The 21,721-nt window shown below is 34.9% G+C and overlaps 2 protein-coding genes across 7 annotated transcripts in view; both read left to right on the top strand.

Moving 5' to 3' along the window:
- The first annotated feature begins 403 nt into the window (after window positions 1-403).
- LOC306880474 (glycerophosphocholine phosphodiesterase GPCPD1-like) lies at window positions 404-17,468 on the top strand. 4 transcript variants are annotated; one of them, XM_079434004.1, is made up of 21 exons: window positions 432-728; window positions 1,325-1,408; window positions 1,664-1,754; window positions 1,849-1,933; window positions 3,096-3,171; window positions 3,659-3,704; window positions 4,538-4,579; window positions 4,675-4,801; window positions 5,078-5,312; window positions 5,454-5,616; window positions 5,971-6,100; window positions 8,563-8,617; window positions 8,711-8,803; window positions 9,011-9,088; window positions 9,185-9,224; window positions 9,553-9,611; window positions 10,590-10,655; window positions 10,736-10,872; window positions 11,876-12,011; window positions 12,515-12,675; window positions 16,019-17,468. In XM_079434004.1, the coding sequence occupies exons 6-21, from the start codon at window positions 3,683-3,685 to the stop codon at window positions 16,200-16,202; spliced, it is 1,728 nt and encodes a 575-aa protein (XP_079290130.1). In that variant the 5' UTR covers window positions 432-728; window positions 1,325-1,408; window positions 1,664-1,754; window positions 1,849-1,933; window positions 3,096-3,171; window positions 3,659-3,682; the 3' UTR covers window positions 16,203-17,468. The 4 variants fall into 4 exon arrangements, with proteins under 4 accessions (XP_079290127.1, XP_079290130.1, XP_079290129.1 ...); XM_079434003.1 differs by lacking the exon at window positions 3,659-3,704 and adding an exon at window positions 1,196-1,242 and having other exon boundaries at window positions 442-728; XM_079434001.1 differs by lacking the exon at window positions 3,659-3,704 and having other exon boundaries at window positions 404-728.
- Window positions 17,469-19,292: 1,824 nt separating this feature from the next.
- The window catches only part of LOC306880334 (beta-soluble NSF attachment protein), a 32,068-nt gene continuing 29,639 nt past the window's right edge, over window positions 19,293-21,721 (top strand). Inside the window, exons 1-3 of one of the 3 annotated variants that reach the window (XM_079433812.1) lie at window positions 19,293-19,518; window positions 20,630-20,709; window positions 20,969-21,085. In XM_079433812.1, the coding sequence (XP_079289938.1) occupies window positions 19,421-19,518; window positions 20,630-20,709; window positions 20,969-21,085 (295 nt within the window). In that variant the 5' untranslated portion in view covers window positions 19,293-19,420. The remainder of the gene's footprint in view (window positions 19,519-20,629; window positions 20,710-20,968; window positions 21,086-21,721) is intronic. The other 2 variants (XR_013785070.1, XM_079433813.1) reach the window with 2 other exon arrangements.

Below are 21,721 nucleotides of genomic sequence, written 5' to 3'. Positions count from 1 at the left end.
GAAAGCTGTTAAGAAGTCCTCTGACCCTGTACAAACAGCTAAAAGTATCAAAGTTTCCAAATGTAATGGTCACCCAATTCTACGCTATAGCAGTGAAATTATTTTTCTGCAAGTATAGGCTACTCTCAATATAAAAATACTACACCAGCCGCCTAACACTCTTCAAACAGTGCATTAAAATCTCCGATTATTTATTTATTTTAAAATGTTTTATTTGTGTTCAGTTTAAAAGGTAAAAATAAAAATGTATGTTTAATAATTGATTTAATATTAATTACTATATTACACTAACACTAATAATTATATAGCCCATTTGACTGCATCGTGGTCATATCAGCCAGCTCAGATAAACTCCACCCAAGAAGTCCCGCCCATCGAACGTCAATCACTTCTTCCACCAATCATATGCGTTCAGAAAACGCAGAGAGGCGGAGTCGAATTGTTCAATTCGAGCTTCCATCGTTTTCTTCCCTACAACAAAGTGACCGTCTTAACGCTATTTAAATCGTATTATTTAATTTTTTTTAACCAGCATATAGATTCGCATAATTGAAAGTCGTAATAATAAGCTTAATACGTCGATAGATTTATTTTAAGAAATGGTTCACAGTTAACAGTGTCGCGTAACACCGGGCTTGCAGAGATCCGCGTGCATGTAAACATGGGCACGTCAGCGCGCGATTAACGTTTCCCGGTACTAAAGGATGGATATTTGTCTTTAAACTCAGGTAATTGTCACTTGTATCGTGTTTTTACTTGACTAGACACTGAATGTACGCTAGACATTTCGTTTTACGCTAAGTTACACATATAAGTTACACTTTTTCGCTCCGCGAATAGTGGCTGCGTCTCAAAACCTAGTGGGCTCCCTATCTAGGTAGCGTTTTTAGAACCTTTATAACGTAACAGTGTTGTCTAGGTAGATAGCTTGCTATGTTTTGAGCAACACCCCTGGATACCGGGTGGTGTTGTCACTGACAGTAACCGGCTGTAGCCGGTTCAGACCGTGTTGTTTTTGTTTCCTTCACTCAAACAGTGGAGTTTCATGAAAGCTAGTCTCTTAGATTGCGTTTAGATTCAAGGATCTGACATACTATTATTTCCTCTCTAATATTGCGTCCAGCGGTAGGAAAATTTCTGTTTAGGGCGTATAATTGAAATACATGTAACGTTATAATGTAACGGATTCTTAAAGTGCAGAGCAGTTCTACAGGCAGGTATCAGACCACTGGGCAAATCCAGGTCAGCTGATGCTGTAAATGTGCCTTAGATTTGTTTTGCACCGGGGATCAGATGTTAATGTTTCTTTCCCTCTGTGTTTTAGGTCTCTTCATTCTCTTCTCCATCTGAGTGTCAGTCATGGACAGCACTACAGTCACTCTGACAGTGAGAGGGACCACAGCACAGGGTAAGAGGGATAATTAAATAGAAGTATAACACACAGTGTGCAACTTTCACTAATAAGTCGGTAACAATTATTATATTATCAAATCAGAAATTCAACTATGAAATATAGATGTATTACTGATGACAGAAGGTAACTATTAATTGCATAATTGTAAAAGTTTTTTATTAATAAAAAAACAACAATCTAATTAAAATAATGTAATAATAATTAAAACAAAGGACAGAATTAATAAACTATATTTTGTTTCTATATCAGACGAAGTGATCGCAGTGGTTGGCAGTTGTGAAACCTTGGGTGGCTGGTGTTATGAAAAAGCCGTGACCCTGCAGCCAGCTGAGGAGGATGGGTACATGTACAATGCCATCTTATGTTTGCCTTCCAGTGCAAGCCCGGTTACCCTTGACTCACATATTTATCTTCTGTGTCTCGTCTCACCCCAGCACCTTGTGGAGAACAACCGTTGTGGTTCCTAGAGGGGGTGAAACCAAATATCGCTATTTCAGGGGATTCATTTTGGAATCTAAGGTGAGATTTTCTTTTCCTAGTAAAGAAACATGATAGAATTGATTCCTAGAATGTTCACAATTAACCTTTAAAGGCCCAATGGTGAACTGATTACCCAACACCTTTAAAAAGCAGCCTCAGCTTGTATATTTATTTATAGATGTTGTTTATAATTCTGTTAGGGTCCATTCACACGTAACAGATTCAAAAACATGAGCCGTGGGCAGTGGAATGGATAAAAAGCGCAAGGCTTTAAAAGTTGAACTTATTGAACTTGAGCGCCGTTTCTTGCGCAAGACACTGCAAGAGACATGATCACAACCGGTCAAACACGTCTGTCTAGCACTTGTTTACATAGAAAAATTATTTTAAAAAAGCAATACAGAGGAATAGAAAAATGTGTTCTGTGTGAACGGCTTCTTAAAGGCACTTAATAATCGTTGCATTATCTATTGTTTGTGATATACATTTGTGATTTTTCAGCTGTTTTATTTTACATGTATGACTGTAGATTTTGACATGTGGGTTTATGTCTGTTTCAAACATTCCTCAAGGACTTTCTTTTAATCATATTTAATTCTTAGGGTGCAAGTAATTAAATGTTATAGATTTTTTTAGAGTTTAAGTTGTTGAAATCCTTCTGTGTCATTCTCCTCACAGCTGTTAATCTCGTTTAGCTGAACTCAACTCAGTTCTGGGTACTTTTTTTTTGGCATTGAGAATGACATTCCAGGAACAGGTTTCCTGCTAGCCCCTCCTAACACGCTGTGTCCTTTAGACATAATATTTACATGTCAGTTGTCATCTCCCAGCCAGAAATATTCTTTTAGAATTTAGAACGGAAATATTTTCAGCAAGAATTAAGAATTTAGAAACAATTACTCATAGTTAGGGAAGTATTAGCGGAAAAGTAAGCTCATTTAAGGTGGTAAGTACAAGGATTTCCAAAGCTTTTCTCACATATATAAATAACCTGGAGATCTCTAGTTAAACACTGTGAAAAATGCCAATGTGTTTTCTGACTAATCAGTCCACTTTTCAGAGGTCAACCAACTGGCTGGCAAAGTAGGTGACTATATCTCATATTCTTTTTTCGGGAGTGAGACTTTGGTTTGAATGGCCAAAGTGGGCTTTGTTTTTCCAAAAATCTGTCCTTAATCTAAACCCCCATTTGGAATTACAGAATGCAGGTGGGCCATGTCAAGTCATAGTCAGTAGATGGGAGACCCATCTGCTGCCACGCTCATTGAGTCCCTCAGGTATCTGATTCCAGAATAGTCCACATGTTTGAGTGTGTAATGCAACCCATAAACACCTTCCTTCATTCTTATTACATTCAGATCAGTTTGTCCCCTTTAACTCGAAGCGTGCATTATCAATACATGCTGAATTCAGCTTTTTTAAAGACAACATGAACGTTTGAAATATGACGTATTTCCAAATTAATGAAAGTAATGTGATGTGGGACTTAATTTGATCTCTCAGAACAATACTAGACTTTAGTTGTTAGTTTAGTTAGTTTTAGTTTAGATGATTGTTGTTGGTTAATATTATTTTCCCATACCCACATTATTGTCTTATTTTCATCAGTGTATCATGCACAATAAGACCAGCAGCATGTATTTTTTCACCTCAAATTTACTTTCTAAATTAATGCATCTGGTCTTATTGTGCATAAATCACTGATGCATATTCTAAAGAAAATAATGAAATTTGATTTCATCTTGTCTTTAATGTTGATTTTAGTGTTATTTGTCATGGACAGATGTAATGCCAATAAAAGCCACTGAAGGTAATCTAATGGAACCTAATTATTAGAAACCATAACATTTAGTGGGCTATCACTCCTCATAGACAAACAGAGCGAAGCAGTTTTCACTGGCTCATTCTTGGGTTTACAAGTAACCCTTTTTTTCTTTTGCCTTCCTCTAATTTAGCCGCTTTAAATTTTTGGGTTTAATTCTTTAAAGAAGATTTTTCTTTTTCTTTTAATATTTGTGTTCATTTTTAATAGTTGATTTTTACATTAGAAGCTACATTAAAATGTATTTTAAAGCACACATGCATTTAACGCTTCTGTATTTACATGCACAACACACATTTAACACACATGCATTTAACAAACTATGCAAAACAACGCATTACATTACACAATACTTTTTTTAGTTTTTAATAGGCAGGATCCATCATTTTAATCATGTAACTGTTTGCTCCAGATGTTACGCGTTATGTTCTTTAAAAGTTTGTCAGCATTTCTTTGCACTTGTGTTGCCACAAAACAATTTGCTTGCATGGTAACACTTGCTGGATTACGCATTTAGATTATTGTTATTTAACTTTTGCCAACCAAGTATTAATCTATTATAATTATCTTTAGTGTTAAATTCTAACATGCCCATTTCTTGTTTTATAATATATAGACTACAAATGTGCAGAGCTCCATCCAGTACAGAGCAAACTGAACACTTATTTTATCTGTATATTTTGATTGTTTAAGAAGCAAACCAGAAAATTTATGTCTCATGGTGTTGGTGTCTATTTACTCTGTACTAGTGACTCTTAACTTTTGTAGATTTGTAGCAGGAGCGGTTGACGTTCCATATTAAATTTTGTTTTGTCTTGCAGAAGCTGAGCTTGTGATTGACGATGGACATTTTGGAGTCAATAGTAAGTTTTATTATTTAAACTACATAAACTTGTTAATGCAAAACAACACCGTTATCTGATTTTTACCATGCAAATCAAATTTGTTTGATCTGCAGATGGTGTTGAGTGTGTGGACTCAACTGGCTGGTTGACGTGCCAGACAGAAATTCGTCTCAGGCTTCATTACTCTGTGAAACCTCCAGTATCTTTTACTAAGAAAAAATTTAAGAATTCACGCTTCAGGTAATATCCTTCAGTACAGAATAGATATTTAACTCTTAGAAAGCTTATCTCAAGGTCAGTCAGTCACAAGGTCCTTAGAAGTCCATTATAAGAAAAAAATTACTAGTCAAATTGATCTGTTAATTAGTGGGATGCAAAATATTGCAATATTTTTTCAGTTCAAGCGCTATATTTTGATGGACCAAGTACTAAACATTTATTTGTCTTTTCAAATTATACTTTTTGGATGCCTGATTTCACTCAAAGAATATGCTAAGTATAATTCATATATTTTAGATTGAAGCTGATGCTGGAAGGTTTCGAGGAGGAAGAAGAAGAAGAAGAAGAAAGCCCTTCATCGTGGCATAAGATGACCAATACGCTGGAGATCAGTATGATCAGTGACAGCGGATATAAGTCTCGTCATTCCCAGCCAGAATGTGGATATTCCCTTGAACCCTCCAAGTGGACTGAATACAGTATTCACACCATGGACCCCGACAACCTAGAGCTCACTTTTGAGTTCTTTGAGGTACAGAATTCTTTGGTATTGTTTAACAGGAAGATTTTGTCCACAATTGCATTACAAAGCATTTTGATGGAGTTTTTACATTAATTTTGCATGAATTATTTTGGTGACTTGTGACTGTTATGTCACATCTTTGTTGTTTAGGAGGACCTGAGTGAGACCGTGGTTCAGGGTGATGTCCATTCAGGTTACGTGGGCACTGCATGCCTCTTATCGTCCTCTTTTGTGGAGAGTGGCGGAGATCAGGGTGTGGTCACCCTACCCATCATGAGCCGAAATGGCAGACAGACTATTGGAAAAGTTAGAGGTATAATCAGTACTGATTACTTATATTGTGCAATGCACTGATGTTCAAAGTCTAAACATCTAATTTATTTTACACCATAAAACTAATGCACATTCCTGCCACCCATGATAGTATCTGTTCGTTTACTGCATGCACACAACATTTACCTCAATAAACACGTCACAGACTATGTAAATAAAGGGTAAAGTCACTCATGTTGGAAAGATCCGCCCTGCTTGCATTATTGCAAGTAGCTAGATACTGTGGTTATGATGCCATTCATTTACTGATGTGCTGATTTCATTAAATTTAAGCATTAAGTGTTGGCTTAAACATTAAATTAAATAAATGCTTTTATTCTTGATGGGATTTCAGTGGATTACTTGGTGACGCGTCCTATCCAAGGCTTTCAGTGTGACATGAGTCAGTCTTTCACCAAATACTGGAAGAAAAGGAGCGCTCTGGATGTTGGACACAGAGGAGCAGGAAGCACTCATGCTCTCAAGTGAGTAGCAACCATGTGGATGATCGGCATGATATACATATGCACATTTATTTATATATATACACACACACACACACAAATAAAATAAATATATTTGTTGTTTTTCCCAGGCATTTTTTAATCAGTAAATTAAATTAATTATAAACATAAAACTAATATTAAAGGGGTCATCGGATGCCCATTTTCCACAAGTCGATATGATTCTTTAGGGTCTTAATGAACAGTCTATAAAATACTTTGGTTAAAATTTCTCAATGGTAGTGTTAAAAAAATCACCCTTTTTACCCTGTCAAAATCAGCTCCGTTTTCAGCAAGCCATTCTAGTCCATGTTGCTTTAAATGCTAATGAGCTCTCCTGACCCCACCCCTCTCTTCCGTGGGGTGACGAGCAGTCTGTAAACTTCAGCTGCCAAACTTGCTAACTATCACATATTAGGAAAGGCGATTTGCAAAGATTCATAAAAAAAACCCTACTACTCACTTTTTCTGTAGATGAAGCTGGATCATGAATGATTCGCGCGAACATACACACATTTAGGCAGATTGGGATCAGCGCATTCCCTTCAAAAACTAAAGTAGCGTTAATCTTCTGCGTCTTCAGCAGCTCAGATGTTGGGAGTTTATGAGGACTGCTATATTCATTATTACATCTAACAACAAAACACCTCAAAGTAGGGTGGGTATAAGGTAAGGTGGCCATGTCAATCAACTATCGTGGGAGCGGCCTGTGCAGAAATACGTCATTCTGACAGGAATCTCAGAACGGCCTTATTTGAGAAAGGGGATTTTAAAATAGGGATAAAAAACAAACACTGGAGGGATTTTATCATTATACGGTGGATGTTTACACACACTTCCAACTAGGGATGTAACGGTATGAAAATTTCTAATCACGATTATAGTGACCAAAATTATCACGGTTATCAGTATTATCACGGTATTGTTAAAATGTGCTGGAGATGTTCAAAAAGTACCGAAACATAAATCACTTCACCAAGTTTCATACTTAAAAATCAACAAACAGCAAATAAAATGACTTGTGTTTGCATAATCACTAAAACAATAACATTACCAATGAGGTCTGGATTTTAAATGACAACTTGACTGACACCAGTTTAATAGCATGTTCAAATAAATAATGTAAATGTTCAAATAAAGCTTTGAAAAAGTTTAACATAAAGGTAGACCACACATTTCAGCCTTTAAAGAAAAGGGTTAAATTAAAATGATAATTAATAAATGATTATATGTATTTTATCTGCTCCATAAATAATCCTATATAGCATATCTGAATTGTTTAAATGTACATAAGTTTGTTTTTCATCAACCGGTTAAAATTTACAGCAGGTCATGCAAATTTGGTCAATTTTTTGGCCAGACAGAAACTGCACACAGACTGAATGTAAATAAGTGTCTGTAAATCCACTCTCTGGCACCAGGTGGCGCTTTATACGGAAAAGCTGAATTACAGCTGATTCCCGTGAACTCCGCGAACACTTCCTTTAGGTATTACATGGAGCTAAGATGAAAACAAAATGCCATCGAATTGTTTCTGAAGACAGTCAGATCCTTCAGAGGTACATTCATATGATTAATTCATTGATATATTAATTTGTATAATTCCCTTAGCACTCTTTTAAACCCTCCCAGCTTTTCCGCCCTGTTTTCACTCAGAACGAAACTACTGTGCTGCTGTGCGCACGTGAGACTGTTACTGAAAACTCTGCTTTATGCCGGACAGTATTTATTTATCGCGAGTTGTTTAAATCACGGTAATCGAACACGGTTTTAATGATAATTAAAATATGAAACGGTAATACTAACCGCGGGGAATTTTATCATGATTTATCGTCAAACCGGTAATCGTTACATCCCTACTTCCAACACACATTTATGCTCAAACAACATCTAAAAGTGAATTTAGCATCCGATGACCCCTTTAAGAACTGAATATAAGACCAAAACTTCTGTTAGTTGTACTTTACAAGTGTATTTTTACAATTTACATTTTTGTAATATGATTTTTTTATTATATTACAATAATTATTATTATTTGTATTGCAGTCATTTGCTAAAAATTTGAAAAAAAAGGTCCTTCAAATGTTTTTTCTTTAAATTTAATTACGATTTCACAAAAATTCCTTCAGATCCCCTGACATTTTGCACTAAAATTGTAAGTAAACCAATATTGACCTCAGTCCAATGTTGTTGTTGTTTTAGTTTAACAAATGTTGCCTTTCAAACATCTATGGTGTGTATTGACTTCTAAAATTTTTGCACAGCCTGTGTAATAGGCTCTGTAAAAATTATAAAGCAGGAAAACACAATAAACACACCTTAGTTTATTATAACACAACAAGCACACTTCAGTGTTGCTGCATGAACAAAGTTTGAGAGAGAAGTGCGTATTATACAGTAAGAAATATGTTGCTGAAAGAAAATATGATTCTCTTTTATTTCAGGCATCACAAGATCAGGGAAAACACAATTACATCATTTCTAAGTGCGGCCAACCACGTGAGTGTAAATAAAGAATGCAACTCAACCAAAATACATTGTTGTGTTTTTCTATGAAATATAAGGTTAAAGCATATCTTGTTTTTTCCACAGGGAGCTGCTTATGTAGAGTTTGATGTTCATCTCTCTAAAGATTTAGTTCCAATCGTATACCACGATCTCACCTGCTGTATTTCTACTAAAAAGGTAACAATCGCATTTGGCTCCCCTTACTTGACAGTGAAAAGTCACTGTTTGCACATCTCATTTAGTGTTCTTCGGTATAGCTTTTGTTTTGACTCCCTTTGAAGACTTCCTACTTAAACCTTTCAAATTCAGACTCGAACAGTCGTAAACAATGATTAAAGCTGCAGAACGAAAGGAAGATAATCTCTTCTTGTATCCTTTTTATAGAAAAATGACAAGAACTCAATGGTATTGTTCGAAGTTCCTGTCAAGGATCTTACTTTTGATGAACTTCAGCTTTTAAAAGTAAGACTTATTTCAGACACTTTTGCTGTGAATAATCAATGAAATGCAATTATCTCCATGCTGATATTGATGTGTGAATGTGTTTGTTTTTCTCAGCTCGCCCATACAACTGCCATGGAAGTTCATGACCACAAAGGTAGAATTTGGATTGATTTATGTCACAATACAAATGCAGATCATTATACAACTACTTGTCAAACTAGTTGGTGACTTTAAGGACAGATTAATGTGCAGTGTTTTGTGCAGTGTACGTCAAAATCTCCAAAATGAATTTTTTTTTTGTGCTAAGAAATTAAAGAGTTCAAATACTTTTTTGTTTTGCTGTAAATCAGTGTTGTGATTCATATCGGATCTGGTTGTTATTGTTTAGGGTTTAGAATCCAAGCCTCTGTTGAGCTGTATTGAGCTGGACAAACAGTTAACTGTTAAATAGATAATTGTTTTTGTGGTGTTGCTTTGTCTAGACTTGCAGGATGAAGAGGAGTATATAGATGAGCACCAGCCTTTCCCTTCCCTTTCACAGGTATGACAGCTTTATCTTTTCATATATAACTTTGACCTCTGGAATTATTTAAAAAAAAAATTATATATTATACATATTACAACCCAAGTAATCCATACATACAAACAAAACAAAACAGACAAGTTCAGAAATTAAGCTATGTGTAATAAAATGGAATGACACAGGGAAAAAGTATTGAACACATGAAGAAAGGGAAGGTGCAAAAAGGCATGAAAAGCCAAGACCCCAGCTGAAATCTATCGGTAATTAGAAAGAAATCCTGCCCCTTGTCAGTGGAAATTAATATTAGCTGGTTCAGTCCCAACACCTACAGTACATTATTGTCTTGCATTTCAGCAACACAATAATGCCAAACACAACCAAGGAAACTGGACTGGTTTCAGAAAAAGAAAATAAAGCTGCTAGAATGGCCTAGCCCAGTGGTTCCCAATCCTGGTCCTGGAGAACCCCCAACACTGGCCTAGCCAATCAACTGACTTGAATCCAATAGAAAAGAAGAGGCCCACAGAACCTTCAAGATTTGAAGACACGGTGGAAGAATGGGCCAAAATCACACCTGAGCAATGCATACGACTAGTTTCTCCAAACAGGAGGCATCTTGAAGCTGTCATTACCAAAGGCATTAAAAAGTATTAAATACATTTCAGTGGTTCAGTACTTCTTCCCTGTGTCATTCCATTTTATTACACATAACTTATTTGTTTTGTTTTCTTTGAATGGATGTTACCAACATCTTTGAATGGTTGTTACCAACATCTGGTGAAAATTTCATGTCAATAGCACCTTTAGAAATTTACAGAGAAAAATGGTGACGTGTTCAATACTTATTTTACCCACTGTGTAGGCTATACCTTTTTACTTTGATCTTTTTAGTAGTTTATTGACCAAACATTTAAGAAAATTATGGTAAATGTTTGCTGATATTGCCAACCTGTATTGCTTGATTAACCTCTTTTCTCATTTTATATTATGTTTCAGATATTCCAGGCTGTTCCAGATCATGTGGGATTCAACATTGAACTAAAGTGGATTTCTCAGTTTAAGGTTCGTGTTGCCTCAAGCTGGTTTTATCTCAGTGTTATTGGAGAGAAAAACAACCTCATTGTATCTTTTTCTCCAAACAGGATGGCTCCTGGGATGCAAAACTCTCCACATACTTCAACATGAATCAGTTCTTGGACATCATCCTCACATGTGTGCTGCAGAACGCTGGCAATAGGAGAATAATCTTCTCATGTTTTGACCCTGATGTCTGCACAATGTAAGAGGTCTTGTTCATGTGCATATTCTAATAATGCACTGATATTTTAAGGTTATATATATTTGACCTATGGCAGGCAAATTAAGCACAGTGTAAACCAACCACATGTTTCTTTAAAATGTATGCGCACAATAAGTCCAGTGACATTTATTAAAGAAATAGTTCACATAAAAATTAAAATTGGCAAAAAATAGGCATCCAAAATGTAGATGAGTTTGTTTCTTCATCAGAACAGATTTGGAGAAATTAAGGAATACATCACTTGCCCACCAAGTGAATGGGTGCCGTGAGAATAAGAGTCCAAACAACTGATAAAAGCATCATGAAAATCCTCAGATAATCCACACCACTCCAGTCTGTCAGTTAACGTCTTGTGAATAAACAAATGTAATAAACAAATCCATCATTAAGGTGTTTTTAACTTAAATGTTGCCTCTGGCTAAAATATTCTCTATCCATTATTTTGCTTTCTCCAGTGAAAAAGTTGTTTTGTCTGAATCAGGAAAGAAATATGCACAGGTCAAGCACCGTTTACAAGCGAAAACAGTCTATAACCGTTTTGATGTGAGAGGACAATAGAGGATGGATTTTTCACTGTGGAAGCAGTATGATGGATTATGGATTTATATTTTGGCCAGAAACAACAGTTTAAAATTCCTTAGTGATGGATTTTCTTCTTACAAACACGCAGCTTTTCACTTCACAAGGCGGTAATTGATGCACTGTAGTGATGTGGATTACTTGTGACGTTTTTTTAATCAGATATTTGGACTCTCATTCTGACGGCACCCATTCACTGCAGAGGATCCCATTGGTGAGCAAGTAATGTAATGCTTAATTTCTCCAAAACTGTTTTGATAAAGAAACAAACTCATCTACATCTTGGCCTGAAGGTGAGTAAACTTTTAGCAGATTTTCATTTTTGGGTGAACTATTCCTTGAAAGAATAAATAGTCAACCTTGATGCTGTGCTTAAGTTGAAATAAATTGTTGTCTTCCTCAGGGTGAGGCAAAAACAGAACAAATACCCCATCCTGTTTCTGACCCAAGGAGTGACAGACCTCTACCCTGAACTCATGGACATCCGCTGTCAGAGCACTAAGATCGCCATGAGCTTTGCTCAGAGTGAGAACATACTGGTAAGAGAACGGTGGTGTGACAGCACAGCTGTTCAAGTTCAAGTTTATTTGTATAGCGCTTTTTATGATACAAATCGTTGCAAAGCAGCTCTACAGGAATTTAAGTTTCCACAATATATTTATATATTGCAGAACCTTAATATATTTTAAGGGGTGAATATTTGAGGGGGTGAATGCTTGGCTAAAGAGATGTCTTTAATCTAGATTTAAACAGATAGAGTGTGTCTGAACCCCGAACGTTATCAGGAAGGCTATTCCAGAGTTTGGGAGCCAAATGTGAAAAAGCTCTACTTCCTTTAGTGGACTTTGCACGGAGAGACGCCCAGTTTGGCTGCATAATAAAGCAGTGTAATCACAAACTATCCAAACCTATGAAATGAAAGAGATCTAATCGTGTTGTTTGGCTTCTGTGAGATTTGTTTACCTGCAAAATGTGGCTGTATTGTTTTCCATGTCAGAATTCATGTCAAAGATGAAATAAAGACTTTTGTATGTGCTCACAGGGAATCAGCGCTCACACTGATGAGCTCTTGCGAAATATGGAGTTCATCAGAGAGGCTCAGTCTAAAGGGCTGGTGGTCTTCTGCTGGGGCGACTATAACAACGACCATGACAACAGGATGAAGTTGAGGGAACAGGGCATTGATGGCCTCATATATGACAGGTGGGCTCTAATCTCGCTTGCTAATCCAACAGCAGTCTTAAGTAGGGCTGAGAATATTGATGAAATGTTTACTTGTATCACATATTGACATCATATAGTTAAACATTTCACATGTGAAAAGCAAATCAGCTAGTGATAAAGGTACAATAGCAATGTCATAAAGGTACATAAATGGTATAAAGGTACAGTAGCAAGAACAGTCTGTTTAATTCTAAGAGTCAGAAAAGGGCTGGAAAATGGTCAATTGTGTGAAACAAAAACTATAAAGTAAATGCTACAAACGTGTAGAATGTGGTGACCTTGTTGAAAAAGTAATCATAAAGTAGCCCACAGCAGATGATGTTATCACCTTAATTTGACTGCCATGTTGAATCTTTCAATATAAATAACATGACAGCCTTTGCATGTATTTCTGTGTAAATCACGTGTGGCTTGTGGCTGTTCCCTGATGATCCGGCCATATCAGCACATGTCTAAGTGAAGCTGTGTTTATTCTGGGTAAAGGTTAAACTAATCAATGATGCTCTGTGTTTATGTAATGCACTTCATGCAGTGTGTGCACTTTTCAATTAGTTACAATCAGACAAATATCATTGTGTATGTGTTGAAAATTTAGCTGTAAGATTAATCCAGTAAAATCAGCTCTGAGGTCCATCAAATACTGACATAACCATGCAGTGATTTGTTTTCTTGCAGTTTCTGATAGTTCAGCTAATATTTGTTCTGTATTTTTGTTCCTTCTCCACTGCAGTAAAACCCACAAGACCTGCTTAGAGAAACTGTGTTCCTGTTTATTGAAATTTAAAGGAATAATTTACACAAAAATGAAAATTCTGTCATCGTGTTTTATCTCTTCATTCCAAACCTGTATGATTTTTTTTTTAGTTGAGTTTGTAATTTATTTAGTGTCAGATATTTTCCTTGCAATTTTGAAAAATTTGTTCAATATTTTTTGTATAAGTACACACACACACACACAATACTTAATGCTTAAATATACAATAATAACCTTTTACTACCAAAACCTACGAACCATTCTGCAAAAGATTTCAACTTTAACTTTAATTTGTTTGGTGTGACAGTTTTCCTCAGTAACCAAATATTTCTATGCATTATTGACTCTTTCCACATCTTTCCATAAACTTTTAATCCATTTTTCCTTTTTTTGATAATCCTCACACCATTTTGTGGTAATTTGCCTCTTTTTTTCAGAATACATGAACGCTTGGTGCCAAAGCCCAATGCTTCAACTTCCTCTGACGCCCGTAATGTCTTCTGTTTCCCGGTTGTTTGTCTTTTTTATTGGCATTTGGCTGCTGCCTGACTGATCGTTCTCACTGACTATCACCACAAGAACCATAGTGTTTTACAACAATGATGTGAGGCAGTAAAACTGTGGAGTCTTGTTTTTGACTAGCCTTTTTCAATTATTCATCACTGGGTTAAGGTTCAGCTGCCTGTTACATCATTCTGAGATTTCGAGACTTCCTCTTTGTATACCTAGTTTCCCTCCCACATCCCATAATGCACACATTACAGTGCAGATGTGCATTTGTTTTATTTCCACTGTGAATTTTTCAGTACTAGCCATGTTAACAGTGCATGAATTCTCTTCATGGACCTCAATGACTTAATCATTGAAGGATAAATGGATGGATGGATTAATGGCTTCTGCTCTCAAACCAGCATGATTCAGGATCTTGATAAAGGCATGGAAGAAAAAAGCTGCATTTATCTAAATGTGAATGATCTCAATCTAAACGTACTTGCCGTGCCAGTTCTTAAACCCAACTATAATTGATAGATATTATAATATTATGAAAATGATTCATTAGAATAATTGAATAATTAAGGTGGATTATAAATAGTGATAAGTGCTTTTCCCACACATTTAGAATGGATAACTCCTTTTCCTTGGGGCTAGTATTTCTTTTAATAGCTGCATGCTTACTGAACATCTTCATTTGTAATGGATGATACAAAACATAAACAGAAGAAGTTTTCCGAGGAGCCCACCAGTATTCATAATGCTCTTAGAAACACATATATCACCTGACAACATGATGGTAGAAACATCATGGTAGAAAACGTAAATATATGTGTATATATACCATGAACACGTGAACCTGTTGACATCAACAGTGACTCTTCACAATATTTATGTTCTTTGCACATATGAAGTAATGAAGTTGTTCCAGTTTCCATTGATATCTTTGAAATGCAATAATGTTTTCTGAATTTCTGGCACTGGTGACAAACATTAATGAATATTTTGTTCTTGTGAATCTAAATAACATCACAAGCAGTTAGGTTGGATTTTCAGGCTGACTGTTGTTGTTTTTGTTTATTCTGAAAGAGAATGTGGCATTTTAAATTTATCGACCTTAGTGAGAGTAGACATCATAAAGTCAACATGAAATTAATATTATGTTTTTTAAACACACATCCCTGATCTTAATCTAAACGATTCATATACCAAAGAAGCTATGGGTCATCTTAGAGGGATAGTTTGCTCAAAAATGGAAATTCTGTAATCATTTACTCACCCTGCACTTTTTTCAAACCTGTATGAGTGTCTTTCTTCTGCTGAACACAAAAGATATTTTGAACAATGTTGGTACCCAAACAGCTGATGGTAGCCATTGACTTCCATAGTATTTTTTCCATACTACTTCAATTTTATATCTTCTTCAGCAAAGGAAAGAGTGGAGTATTTAGGTTTTTTCTTTTCTTTCTTTTTTTAAACTTGCGTTCAGTCTAAATAGATTCTCATTTAAAAGGATCCAGTCAGTTCGCAATTGAGAAAATAAAGTCCCACTCTACATTTTGTGTGTGTGTGTGTGTGTGTTGAATATTCCTTTTTACTGAAGTGAAATCAGTTACAACAGAAGTTCATGTTAACTTTTATTTGATATGGATGAAAATGAGGCTATGGGGTTACAATCACAATCTGTTTAACACGTCTCACTGTCCTGTGTCATAACTGTCATCATTTTCCATGTTTTTGAAGGACATTTTTAATGTTTCGTTGCACAGACTGTACTTGTAATGCTCAAAGCTTCATTTTCATTTGTCATATTAAATATTCTGTCTACTCTTAAGGTCTGTAGCAGAAATTCAAGGCATGATGTGGCAAAAATATGGAGATACTTACTGTAAAACACTGAAATCTAAATTTTTTTTTTGCTCTTGGTCAAAACCTTGGTATGATCCCCTCCCCTTCACCCCAGATGGCTACTTTTACGTTAATGAAACTTCCTTCTATCTTTTTCCTTGTTAGATGACACTCCTTTTTCTTTCCCTCAGATTGACCCACAGCTTAAATAATGTTTTGTATCCACAGAATCTGCGACGACAACCTCGAGCAGCCAAACATCTTCAATGTAGAGGAACAAGGAGGAACTCTAAAGGAGGTCATTCAAACGTGTGCCTGCTCCACCTACAGCATTCCCTGCTCCTCCATTCCGTGCGCAGGAAAAGCCCAGGAAGCCAACGGGGAGTCCGATTCCGGCCTTAGTTCCTCTTGAGACCCACAAAGCCAGTCTACTTTCACTCTATGTCTGTAATCTTCCCACAATGCACTAGAACTAATGCACAAATACACACTGTCATTAAGCCAAATTTAAGCCTGAGATGTTTTAGAGTGCAATCACGTGTAAAGAATGATATTGGGGACAATTACATAACGCTAGCTTCCACAAACGTGATTTATTTGCTTTGTTTAGCCAATTTGCTGTATATTTGGATGCAAAAAATGGTGTATACAATGTGTAATATTTGTTTTATAATTCTTAATATTCTTGGGAACGCCTTTTAGTTTTTTTCCCCCTCTTCCAAGTATTTATCAATTTCTTTGTCTGAAAAATTAGTATTGAACATTAACACCCAATATAGTATTTAAATTTCTTGAACAACAAAAATCCAGGATTATTATACCATGCAAATATGACTGAATAATTAAAATGATTTAAAATAGCTTTTGCATTTCAATAGCTAAAAGTGAGACCTGCCTCTTTAAAAATCTCTTAAAAACTTAGATTTTGAGGGTTTTGTCTTTAAAAAGACACTTAAAAAGAGCATGTTCCTCCCCTGTATTTTGTATTATTGTCTCTTCACTACTATACCCATCCACAGATTCATTCTTAAATGAAACACTGATGGTTTCAGCAGAACAAAATTTCAACTTTTTTTATTCAGATGTGCAATTGACATGAGCTCTTTGCTGTAAATGGGTATATATTTGAAGGAATGTGCCTCTGTATATGCTGCTGAGCATCAGTGTGGTCTTGTCTCTCAGCATGTATTTGTACTGCTTCCTCGCTGCAGGGCAGTGAAATCATGTATGTTTGCTGTTCAATGCCACACTGGACTCCAGCAACTTGCTGTATGAATCCACACTCAATGTTGTGGATGTCACCATACCAACATAAACCAGAACAACGCTCTGAGGGCCAGAATAAACATATTTAAAACCAATGAAATCCATATCTTTTATTTTGTTCGGGGTGATCCCAAAATCACCAAATCATTAGTATACATTGGTTGTACGCTATTAATAAAATTATGCATTATGGGAAGAAAGTAGTGCACTACATAGGATAGGAATGAAAGTGTACACTACAAATTACACTAAAATGGCTAATGCATCTTATAGTGCACTATATAGTAAAGCAATAATGTACTTTTCTTTACATTAATAAATCATGTGACGTGTTTTCACCAAAAAAAAAATCCAATCACTAATAGACCAATTATAATTTAGTATGCAAATATTGCCTGTTAGACTTTGAATGAAAAATTGGAAATATAAAAAATATATATTATTAATAATAATAACAATAATTATAAAAAAATGTATATATCTGAAAATAATTTTGCATTGAATAATAATACAAAGATAATATATTTTATATTTTAGAATATTTAATATTCATAATTATATGAATATTATATAATGAATACAGAATATTCGTTTATTTAATCTCCAGGACCAGGTGGCATAAATAATCATATTTAATTAAATATGAAACACAAAACATTGCATGTGATTTTTACATTAAAGGGCTGGGGCTGAATAAATCTTGAGTTTAAAAAAGTAGGTAGGTGAAAAATAAAATAGCAGTAGTTGTAAATACAAGTTTTTCATCAAGAATATAAATCTTTGGTCCAGGATGATTGTAAATGTTAGAGCAAGCTGACTTCACTAAAGGGCACTAGATGTGGTGTTTAAATGTTTCATGTTAAAGAGCTCTTTTATCTGACACAGGTGAGGTGGCCTTTGGTATATAATGTCATTCTGCAGCTGTGGTCGTGTCCATTAATATTTAACATACTGTTCTGGCCGCAGGTGAGCATTTTGTATTTGTTCTCCCACATTATATAAACATTAAAGGAAAATCACCAGTAAAACCCCCTTCCGCTTTAAAAGCTGTTTAATACAGCCAATACATTGCTGCTAACAAGAGTGCGGAAACAAACTGCCCTTTCCTGAAATGAATTTTATATAAACAGAGGAAAGGTGTGATGCTTTCTATGCTTTGAAGATGATTTGAGTTTTGAAAGTGTTTACTGCTATAAAGTTCTACTTCAGCCTGTTTCTTCTTCCTCTTCTTTAAGATGTATCTCACTATGTCACACTGATAGCTTGGATTTTCACATTGGTGTTTATATATTGGTTATTCTTGTTATTCAATACCTTTTCATGTCCCAATATGTCTTACTATATTGGATAAAATAGTAAATTAGTAAGATCTTATTAGCTCATTTTAATTTCATGCTAAAAGTAAACTAAGAGAACATGCAGTGATTTTTAAATCACTACTTTAGCAAATGATTTTGCTATGTCCAAATCATCCAGTAAAAACTAAATATTACAGGTGTATTTTTTATTTTTGATGGCTAAGGGATGGAGCAAAAGCCAGAAGCTAACAATACCCCTTTCAATAATTTAAAAACAGTAATTATTGTTGTACAGTCAGTGTGCGTAAAATTACGCTATATTGATGTGCGCATGCCCAGTAGTTTTTGCTGTATCCCTTCTAGCCTTAATTTATTTTTTTTGCTAAATAGGTTTTCTTCGGAATATGAACTAGTCTGGTGATGTACAGTACCATCTAGTGCTCAGTATGTATGGAATGTGCATTTATTTTTCGTCATAAAAACCTGCAGTAGCGGTGCAGGACCTTGCATGCTCTCTATATAATGCAAATTGTAGCCTGTTTGAGCTGTGCAAACCAATAATGAACCAAACTTAAGCCTACAATGTTTTATCTTCACAAAATCTACCTAAAGTAAGCTACAAATATAATCAAAGTAAAAAAAAAACTATAATTTGACCATATTCTAGAGATTTAAACGACTACAAATCGTGAATTAATTCAGCTATTGTTTAGTTAAAGTTGTTGTTATAACGTTAAGTTTATAAAATTGCGGGTACAATGATTTTAGTATGAAGTCGGGCCTAATTTCGTACAATATAATAGTGCAGTATTACGTAACGTGCATTTATGAGTGTAAATGGGAGTTGTAGTTTATTTGTGTTCGATTCTTTTTGACGGCCGTTTATTTCAGCTTGGTGGCAAAACTCCAAATCCCATAATGCTTTGCTCGAGCGTCCTGAACGCCAACGCTTAATAAACTCAATAACCGTAATCCCCCGCTGCCATAGTGACAGAGCGCAAGAGAAGCGGGCAGTTAACAGAAAAGAGGTTTTAGTGTTTATCTGTGCATTTTTACCACAGAAATAATGGACAGTTCCGGGAAAGAAAAGGAAGCAATTCAGCTTATGGCTGAAGCCGATAAGAAAGTGAAGTCTTCCGGCTCGTTTTTAGGAGGAATGTTTGGGTAAGATTAAATGCATGCTTCCTTCCCTGTTTATCCGATCAGCTGCTAGTCTGTTAAAATATCATATTGTCCGTATAATCATGTTGCTAACCTTTGGTTTTATGTTTACCAGTTAATACTGAGTTTTTAGTTGCATAAAAACTACAAATATATAGGAATTGTGTTGTACAAGGACCCAAGCTGTGACAGGCCGCTTTGCGCATCAATCGATAGAAAAAAGGCTTGTTCATTAAAATGCATTGCTGATTTTTTTAAATAACGATTTTTGCTAGATCATAATGACTTAAATAATGATAATAATTGATGTGATTTCCTGATTGGGCCACTAAGTGAAGTATTTTGTGTTTGGTGCATTAGTGGCGCAGTGGCTGCAGTATTTAATAATGTTTTATGTCAGTTTAATAATATTAACAGAAAGTTAACACCTGCACTACCATGTTTATACATATTTATATATGGGCTTCAATTTATTTAGTAATGTTTATATGCATGTACATGAATTTTTAATGTGTTGCACATTATGTAATAATAATGTAAGGTTAATGTGAAATAAAATATGGTACTATTTTAATATTCATATTAAATGTAGGACAATAAAATATGTATAAGTGTACTTATTATAAATATTATGATTAATAAAACTAACTTACATTTATTATAACATTTTAAATTATATTTATTTTTTAATTGTTATAACTTATGGTTATTCTTTATTTTATATCCGTATTTTTTTTTTTAACAGCCTGTTGTCGACAGAAAAAGTGAGATGAAACATATTCAGTGTTATTTATAGTAAACAAGCTTTGACCTAGTATGTTGTGAAATGGGTTTATTTCAAATAGTTTTAATTAATATGATATGAGGCACTTAAAAACTGACCGAATTGAATATTCCCACCAGGACACAAGTTATCTATGTAGGCCTTTCTGTTTATTACCAGCTATAGGAATTTCTGACTTATCCCAATGATATCAAATTGTACTTGTAAATCCTTACTGATATTAATAGTGTTTACCTTCTGGCTTGTGGATTTATTAGGAAAACATGATAGTTTTCATTTAAGATTTTAAAGTGGAAAAAGGATATAACTGCATCTTCCCACACCTTTCAGAGGAAATCAGAAAGTGGAAGAGGCATGTGAGATGTACGCCAGAGCAGCCAACATGTTCAAAATGGCCAAAAACTGGAGTGGTATGTGCTTTCTAGTGGTGCAGACATGACATACTTCATCTTTAACAAGCATTATTGTATTACATAATGCTTAAAATGTTGTTGTAATATACATTCAAATATATGTTGAACTGCTAAAATATGAATATAATCTCATTAGTGAAGTTACCCTAATGTTATCTTGAATAATTCTACAGCTTTGTTTGTAATTGACAGCATATTTTATGATGTTTATTGTATATTCATATTCTTCTGACGAGGTTTGTTTGTTTGTATCCAGCTGCAGGCAATGCTTTCTGTCAGGCGGCCAGACTTCACATGCAGCTTCAGAATAAACACGATTCGGCCACCAGCTACATCGATGCGGGAAACGCCTTCAAGAAGGCAGATCCACATGGTGAGCCCACAGAATCACAGATTAACTCCCAGCTTCATGAAAATCAGTTGATTTATACTAAATAAACAGATGTTGATGCATCTCAAGATGAATATATAATATATGACTTGTTGATCCGTCATATAATTCTAAACAAGTTTATCCTATCACTTTATTGCTGAGTGGATTCATTAAATTAATCTAATTTTTATGAAACCGTTGTTTCTGTGTGAACCGAACAGTGTTATTTTGGTATTATTATAGTATTTATTCATATTTTGAAATACCCTTTTTATATGTTTAGTTTAGTTTTTTATTTTCTTTCATTTTTATTAAATTTATGTGCTTGTCATTGTTAATATATTTTTAATTGTTTATTTTAATACTTCAGCATTTTTTTATTTTATTTCAGTTATCATATAAGAAGTCATATTATATAAATCCTTTCTAATTTTCACCCCCCCCCCCCCCCCATTTTATTTTAAGTAATTAAGCAATTTTATTCTATTTCAGTTTATGAACACAATATGTTTAAGAACCTCAGAACAGTGAAGCTTAGACAAAGAATATTGTGCTTTTGACTGTATATGGCATAAGAATGAATGCTGCATTGCCACTAATATTAGGAGTTTTTGATGATATTAGTTTGTGAAGGTA

This window comes from Barbus barbus (genome assembly GCF_936440315.1).
Source record: "Barbus barbus genome assembly, chromosome: 14".
NCBI lineage: Eukaryota > Metazoa > Chordata > Actinopteri > Cypriniformes > Cyprinidae > Barbus > Barbus barbus.
Note: the sequence above shows the minus strand (reverse complement) of the source record. Positions and strands in the feature narration are given on the sequence as shown.